The 8,509-nt window shown below is 44.0% G+C and overlaps 1 protein-coding gene and 1 long non-coding RNA gene across 4 annotated transcripts in view; both read right to left on the reverse strand.

Annotated features, from left to right (window-relative positions):
- Positions 1-8,407, reverse strand: part of CDK8 (cyclin dependent kinase 8) — a gene marked incomplete at its 5' end in the record, with an annotated part of 41,987 nt that extends 33,580 nt beyond the window's left edge. For 2 of the 3 annotated variants that reach the window (XM_083736966.1, XM_083736965.1), the window contains one exon: positions 7,863-7,996. In XM_083736966.1, coding sequence (XP_083593092.1) covers positions 7,863-7,996 — 134 coding nt within the window. Of the gene's footprint in view, positions 1-7,862; positions 7,997-8,361 lie in introns of those variants that run through there. The other variant, XM_083736967.1, reaches the window with a different exon arrangement.
- LOC310843884 overlaps positions 1-8,509 on the reverse strand; it is a 190,898-nt gene that overhangs the window by 108,730 nt on the left and 73,659 nt on the right. The gene's annotated exons all lie outside the window — the stretch shown is intronic.

The raw sequence follows: 8,509 nt of genomic DNA on the forward strand, positions 1-8,509 counted from the left end.
ACCCTGCTACTGCCTATTCTTCCTGCTCTCTGCCTACACCCATTTTACTTAAAGAAACAGAATTCACTGGTGCAGTAAGCAGCAACAATGTGGATAGCTTCTTTGCCACCTCCTCAGCACTTGACTCTTGAGAAAGGACCCAAAGGGTTTCTTCTTTAGTGACAGTGAGCCATTCTGGGTGAGGTGACCAGGAGAATACCTGTGCCACTGCTGGGGTTTGCCTCAGCAATTAATTTAAATTCCCCCTCTGGTCTTTCTAGCAGTCATGGCAAACCACAGTTGCAGCACAAGCACCGCCCAGAATTTCTGGCTCTGAGAAGGAACCCCTTGACCCCTTCTCAGAGCTCAGGCAAAGCAGCTGAGGGGGCCAGGCAGCTAGCTGGCTGTTGTGGATGCAAGCACAGTTTGAAAGCCAAGCAGTGCCTCAGCAGGTCACCTGGGCCTGGCAGGAAGGCCCTTCTGAGACCTGGGACCCTCAACCAATGCCCAACCTGGCTGTCGGTCACTGATACCAGGCCTGACCCAATACGTGTAGGTTTAACTCGCTTCTATTCAAGCTTAATTTTAAGCTTTAAAAAAGCAATCATTTATCATACACACTGCATAATAAAAGGCAGGCACAAAGTAAGAGGAGATAAGATCAACTGTATGAAAGAGAAAGGGAACCATTTAGCATAGAATGGAGGAAAATAGGATCGTGGCCAGTACACAGAATGGTAAAGACCATTTGTTTAGTGTGTTGCATGGTGCTCTGTACGAGAGAGCATAACATGCAGGGAACCTAAAATAAGCAAGAGGGAATTATTTGCTGCACACAACCAAACTGTTAAGCTTACTTACTGCCAAAGTGCTGGTGACAGTCAACAACATAAACAGGATCAAAAAGACTAGAAGGCTTTAAAGGATATTAAGTTCTATTAATGGCGATAGTATTATGGTCAGAGTACACCTACTGCATTGCAAACCAAACTTCATCTATCATGAAAACATGCCTTGAAAAACACTGAAGACAGTGCCTGAAATCAGGCTAGTAAACAGAACCTAGCAATTCCAATTTTGCTTGAGCAATATTAAGGTTGATAGAAATAAGAATGTATATTCTCTTACCACTAAATGCTTCAAAATATTAAAAACACATCTGCATCATACAATTATCTGAAACTAGATCCTCCTGGATACAGTGACAAGCTTGATGGGTCCTTCATTGAAATAAGAAAGAACATTACAGTGGTACCTCTGGTTACGAACGGGATCCATTCTGGAGGCCTGTTCGCAACATGAAAGGAATGCAACCTGCAGCGGTGCGTCTGCGCACGCGCGTGTTGCGATTCGCTGCTTCTGCGTATGTGCGTGACGTCATTTTGCGAGTCTGCGCATGCGCGAGCGGCGAAACCCGGAAGTAACCCTTTCCGGTACTTTCGAGTCGTCGTGGGATGCAACCTGAAAAAACGTAACATGAGGTATGACTGTACTCTAAAGTTCCTAATCATGATCATTTTCACAGATGCTGCATAAGATAATGATCTGGAATTTGAAAATTCCGTATGAAAGATAACAGGTCATTTAATAAGACTGAGGGCCAAACCAGGCAAGTCACCATTCACAGAATAAGCAACGGCATTAATGGCTTCTTAAAGTAATTAGCAGTGCAGGGACCCTGATATGGATCAATAAACTAGTGTGGGAAGGGTAGGGAGAATTTAGCCCTTTGCCCCCCACTTGTGATCTCAGTCTTGATCAGTCCCTGCTCTCTACAACTGCTATTTTCCTTTGAAAAGCTGGAAATTCTGTCTTGCCTGGTTTGGCCCTGACTTCTATATAACTGGTTTGTAGCTAAAATTCTGGAAGTACCTTATGCACACTCTTATTTCAGATATGCAATTAGTTATGTACATGTGATTTAATAGTTCAAAGTCATTGATCATTTCATTCCTTAACAGCTTTATAAAATTTATATGTTTAAGTCAAAACCCCTATATGAAGCTCAGTTTTTGTGACTGTTTTAAAGCACAAGTAACTCCGTTTTAAATACAAGGTCCCAGGTTCAATCTCTGGCATATGTACCTAAAATGCCTCAGACAGCAGCTCTAGGAAAGATATTGGAGAGCCACTGTTGTAAAGGGCTAGATGGACAAATGGTCTGAGTCAATAAAATGTGTAATGTTTGGGCTTAAACTGCTAGATGTCACAGGTGATGGATCTGCTAAATAGATCTGCTAAGCAGTTAAAAACCAAGAAGGAGGAAGTGTAAATAAACAGATGGTTTTACCCTAGGGAGACAGACCCAAGGATGTGTGATGAGTATGTTTTATTTCCAGCCACTCAATCAAGTTTTTTGTGTGTCTTGGGATTTTTCTTTTCTGAACCATCTGAAGTTAAACTGTCAAGACTGAATGACCAGGTAATCAGTGTTCATGTTACTGGGGGGTGGCAGCAAGGGGGAACACTCACCAAGTGTTTTAGAAGGCTGTTGGTGTTGTGTCCAAACTCAACTAAAGTTTGGAGGGTTCATGACTTTAAAAAGGCCCCCTCCTTACTTCCCCATTCTCAATAACTTAAGCACTGGAGGTATCAGAATACACTGTCCATTCATATAACAACTAAACCAACTACAAAGCAACAAATTTGTTCCAATGACAACTATATCAGATTGTTAGTTGTGTGCACTCAAAGCCATCTTACATGATCCTAAGATAGTCACAGAACCTGCTCTGAATGGATTCACACTGCTATCCCTTAAGAATCAGGTCCGCAGCTTGGGAGCGCTTCTAGATCAGGTACCATTCCTGGATCTCCAAGAATTAACATTGGCTAAGAACACTTTATACCAGCTTTGGCTAGTATGCCAATTGCACCCTCCGTCTCCTAGAGAAAAAAAGATGTGTCACTAATGCTTTTAAAACATCCATCTTAGAATACTGTGATGTGTTTGTCTCTGAAGAGAATTTGGAAACCTAAATGATTCAAATGCATCTGTCTATAAACTGAAGTCTGTGGCAAGGAGCACAGCATTCCACTATACTGCCTCATCTCCACTGACTCTTATTTGGTTTCCATTCAGAGAGCTAGCTTTGACTCTAAACATTATTGTACCTTAAGGGTTCATCTCCTCCCACAGAAACTCCCATTCACTTAGTTCAGCATCATATCCTGTTATGTGTTCCCTTGTTATCCAAGGTGTGGTGAGTGGTTATATAAGCAAAAGTACTCCTCACTCAGGGAAATCCTTTCTAAAAGAGGGCCACCTGGTATCTTAACTGCTTGGCTTTAGGGGACTACAGGTATTTCAGAGAGTTTTTTTTTTTAAAAAAATGATAAAGTATTGCCTTGCAGCCTTTCTCAACCTGTGGGTCCCCAGATGTTGTTGAACTACAACTCCCATCACCCCTAGCTAGCAAGGCCAGAGCTCAGGGATGCTGGGAGTTGTAGTCCAAAAACATCTGGGGACCCACGGGTTGAGAACTGCTGCGAGACTTGCTAGCTATTGATCCTGCTCCTTTAAATGTTTGTCTTATGTTTACTTTTTTATTCATTTTCTATCAATGTTAATCAGTGCTCTAGACTGTATAGCAAGATGGGATAATTGTTAAAATGTAAAATAACTCAAGATACTGCCCTCAAGACTGCTATGGCAGGAAAAGCCAACATCAGGTGAATGCATAGAGCTGGGTGTTGGAGTAGAGTGTTCCTGGGGGAAAGCAGCTTTTTTGGAGCAACACTATGTTAATAAAAATACGGGAGATGTTTCAAAAGGGTTGCAAATGACACACAGCAAAACACAACTTACCTGACCTACTTCTCTTGCAGGAGCTGTATTAGCATACAAAGCTATTGGTCATGGATTCTGCACTTAAAATAACTAAGAAGTTGCTTTTGTAGTTATGAGGATCCCTTTTTATTTTGATTGAACTGGAGAACACTTTCAAAAATCTAATATGCACATCATATAAAAAAACACAGCCACATTATATTGGATATTTTTTGCACATTGAAACTGGCAAGTAAAAAGAGCACCACTAGAGTAACCTAAAGACATAATTCAATATTCATAGATGGAACACTAGCTACATTTAGATTACAAGCGACTCTTAAGTTATTCGGCAGTTATGCCAAAATCACATATAGTCAAAACACACTGGGTTCAATGGCTGGTGGGATTGCCAAAGTCTTTTTTCCCAGGTGCCTGCCAACTTTCTGTCCCCTTTTATTGATTTATTTTTATTTTGATGAGTACATGAAGCTGATTGCATACAAGTTAAATGTATGTAAGCTGCAAGTTACCTACAGTTTTTAAAACAATCTGAAAGCTATTAAGTTTAGAATAATATTGAACTGAACTTAAAAAATTATTATTCCCATAGAAACCAATACCAAGTAGCACACAGGATTGAGGTGTAATTTATAATTAATCACAACAGAAGATTGTTTCAAAGCATTTTACTGATCATTGTGAGTTTCAAGGAGATGCTGAACCCCTGAAAGACCTCAACTTAGATTGGTAAGGATCACTAAAACGGCCTCCTTTCCACTTCTGCTGACTGATGCCTTCCATTAATTTCCACCAATGGACAGTCACCATTGGATGACACTGTTGACCTTTAAAGGGTAAGCCGTCTGAGCAGCAACAGGTTTGCCCTCAAGAACAGTAAATACTTTAGTATTTGAACACGTCAGTGTCAGTTTTTATCAAGATTTACATCATTAGAGTAATTTGCACAAACGTGTAATATAGAATAGCAAGTTATTTTATGTATGGTGGCACATGCAAAGGCATAATTGCCTTTCACAGAATCACATAACTGTTGAGCCGGAAGGAACCCTAAGGGTCAACTAGTCCAGCCCCCTGCCATGCAGGAATCTCAACTAAATCATACATGACAGATAGCCACCCAGAGAATCACAGGTGCGGGGAGGGGGAAACCAAGTTCGTTCCAAAGTCAATATGCTCCTGTGAATGTCATTTACAGAAATGCTCTACACATTGCATATGCTCATGTGTAAATAATCAGAAAGCAAGTTGAGTTTATAAATAATCAAATCAAGGTTTAAATAGTTCTGCTGACTTGCCAAGGAAAGATTATTTGACACAAAAGAAACAGTCCTGTCTTCCAAATACTAATTTTAAAGTCTTACCTACATACTTGGAATAGGGAGGTTTAATAGGCAAGCCTCAAAATTTTCTAATACAGTCATACCTCAGGTTGAAGTAGCTTTGGGATGAACATTTTCGGGTTGTACTCCGCAGCGACCCGGAAGTAACGGAGCGCGTTACTTCCAGGTTTCACCGCTCACGCTCAAAATGAATCACGCGCGGAAGTGGCAAATCGTGACCCACGCATGCACGGGGTTGCATTCACTTCAGGATGCAAACGGGGCTCTGGAATGGATCCCGTTCACATCCAGAGGTACCACTGCAATGTATTTTTAAAATAAAGGAAGTGGATGAACATGCCCTACATCCAGACTTTGGCTGTGAAGTTCATAAATACCTACCTACTTCAAAGCCACCAAAATGGCTTCAGGTCCAATTTGGGAAGCATGGTATCAGCATGTGGAACCTTAAAATACCCCTTTCCACATGCAACTACATGCATCCATATGCATAGTGAGTGACCACCACACCTGAAAACCTCCCCAGATTCCAACATGCTACAGTCATGTGCAAATTGCATTTACCCTGGAAATACTAAGGTATCACTTGTTACTATAGAAAGCTCATTAAAGTGCATCACCCATAACCAGCATAAGAGAATTGAAGCTGGAGCTGCAGGATAAATCTATTGTTAAAGATTCCACAATTCATAAATATTTAGAATATAAAATGCCCAGAAGTAATAAGAAATGCAGACTACAGGTTCTTATGGCTACAAAAATGCTAGGCTAGGTAATGCAACTTAGGTTACAATTAATAAGTTATCTCTTGTTAACTGTGGGAAGCTAACTCCAATTCAATTTCTTTTCCCCACAGGTAAAATATGTATTTCAAAAGAAAAAATCACCAATCCCCCTATGATGATTGGTATGTATCCTTCACAAAAGCAGTCAGCAAGAAAGTACAAAATGGTGACAAGCTATTAAGTAATGAAAATCAAATGCAGGTTGGCAAAAAAAAAAACAGAAACCGGGTGGGTCTGCTATAAGTAGAGCAATTTATTTAACTGAGAGAGCTCTGTTTCAAAAGATTACACAAGAGGATTTCTACAGCTGGATGCATGCTGGCTGTCACTTATTGTATCTAATATAATAGGATGTTTTGTAAGGTATAAGATGAGAACTGCTAAAAAAAACCCCACTAGTAATAAAACCACAGTTACTAAGACGGCCAGGTATAAACTCAAGAATGTGCTAATTGGGGAATGAGAGACAAGAGGCATTGTTTAGGAGAAAGCCACAGACATAACTCCACAAAGATAAGCAGGAAGAGACAGATTATGTTCTAAGATTATTGAAGGATCAGTTACCCCTTGCCACATTTTAGACTTCACCTAGTCTGATTATTAGAATATCAGTGCCTCGTGCCTTCTTGCATGTGGGAAAGCAATTCTAAAGTGGTGAGAGGGGAAGACAAAAAGCCTCTAGGACTAGGTGATAACTATTTCTTAAGTGATTAAACTGAGATAGAAGTGCTGGGACCAATCACACTGAAAAATAGATAAATAAATGGAGTATGAGGGACAAAGAAGCAATTAGTAATGAAACATGAGGTGGCAGACAAAAAGATAGGGAAGGAAGAAGGGATTAAGGAGGCAAAAAGAAGAGGAAGATAATTAGAAAAGAAATGGGAAGTACAGTGATACAAAACACATGGTGTATGCACAGAGATGCAGCAGGAGTTGCCAGGGGGTAGGAGTGAAGGTGGGACTTTCTTACAAGTAAAAACTAGAGCTCAATGGCAGAGCCTGTGCCTTTCTTGCAGTTGCACTCAGGTCCGTGGCATCTCCAGTTTTAAAAAGCATCAGCTGATGGGAAACACATTTCTCTGCCAGAGAGCCTGGAGAGATGTCGCCAGTCAGAGCTAACAATACATATGAAATAGTCTAATATGGCATAAAGCAGCTTCCTATAATTCCTAGGACCTAGACAGAAAGAGCAGTCTTGTGACACCCTAGTGATGGTGGGGCACTACAGTTCCCACCATCCCAGACCATTGGAAAGGTTCACAACATTTGGAGGGCCACACATGTGTCCTTACTCTACCCTACAAGCTAATAAAGTCGCTGTGGCATGAGCTTCCAGGGACTACAGCATTCCTCATTGTCTTTATACCGTATATATAAAAAAGGGGTCCAGTCCCAAAAAAATCCGCATATGAACCTGTTAGCCCTTAGGGCATCGTAAGGCTCTTTAAACACACGCCAGCACAAGGCGGACACGCTTGCAGTGAACAGACTTTTAGGGAACTGCCCAAGTGGGATCTCCTCCTCACAAAAGCCAAGGCGGCGCCGGGGAGGGGAAAGAGTTTCACGCAGCCCCCCATCCACCCGGAGCGCGCTCTCAGCAAAGGCAGACAGCGTGGCAGACGGGAAAGCCCTCAGGGGCGGCTCCGAGGAGAAGGGAAAAGACCGCGGAGGTGGGTGGGGGAGAGAAAAGAAAGAGAAGAAAGGCATTTGAGGGAAACGGAAAGCAGGGACCGGGGCGGGGGAAGGGAAGAAGAAGAGACACCCCCCTCCGTGGGCTGAGGCGACCATCATGGCAAACTGCCCACCCGCCCGGAGTCCACCCCAAGCTAAATGGGCTGCACCGTTTGACGCTCCGTTGCAGCGGCATTCCCGGGTTTCCCTTTCGCCTTACGGTCACTGCACCACTGAATTTGGGCTCTGTTTCTGTGTGCGTATATGGGAGCCGCTCGCCCGTCCACTCACCCGTCTTTCCGCTTGGCCTTGTAGACGTGCCCGTAGGTGCCCCTGCCCACCTTGCAGCCCTCGTACTCGAAGAGGTCCTCCACGCGCTCGCGCTCCCCGGTCAGCTTCACCTTGAAGTCATAGTCCATCTTCATTCAGCGCTCGCACCCGCCGCCGCCTCTTCAGACGACACCCGGCCGTGAGGAGCCCCCGCCCGCCGCCGCCACAGGCACCAGGGAGGAGGAGGAGAGGGAGAGGGTGAGGGAGAAGGAGGAGGCCCCGCCGCCGCGACGCGGACCATCCAGGTGAAGGAGGCGAGGGAGGGGGAGGGCGGCTGCCGCGTGCGCGGGGACCAGGCGCGAGCCGGAGCCGGTGCCTTGTGTGGGGAGGCGGCGGTTGCTGCTGTGGCGGCCGCTTCCCTCAGCCGCCTGAAGAACCCAACAGGCGAGTCGCTCGCTCTCGCGCGCACCACACACACACACACACACACAGAGAATAACACACAGCCGGTATCTCGCACCTCGAAATACGGCAGCCGCGCCTGACCACGCTGCTGCAAAACAAGAGCGTCGCAAAACCTACGCGCGCGCTCTGCTCTCCCCCCCCCTCCCCAACGTTCTCCGCCCCTTTCCTTTGGTATCTCTCTCGGTACTAGAAAGCGCACCACG

Source organism: Podarcis gaigeae (assembly GCF_964106915.1).
Source record: "Podarcis gaigeae genome assembly, chromosome: 4".
NCBI lineage: Eukaryota > Metazoa > Chordata > Lepidosauria > Squamata > Lacertidae > Podarcis > Podarcis gaigeae.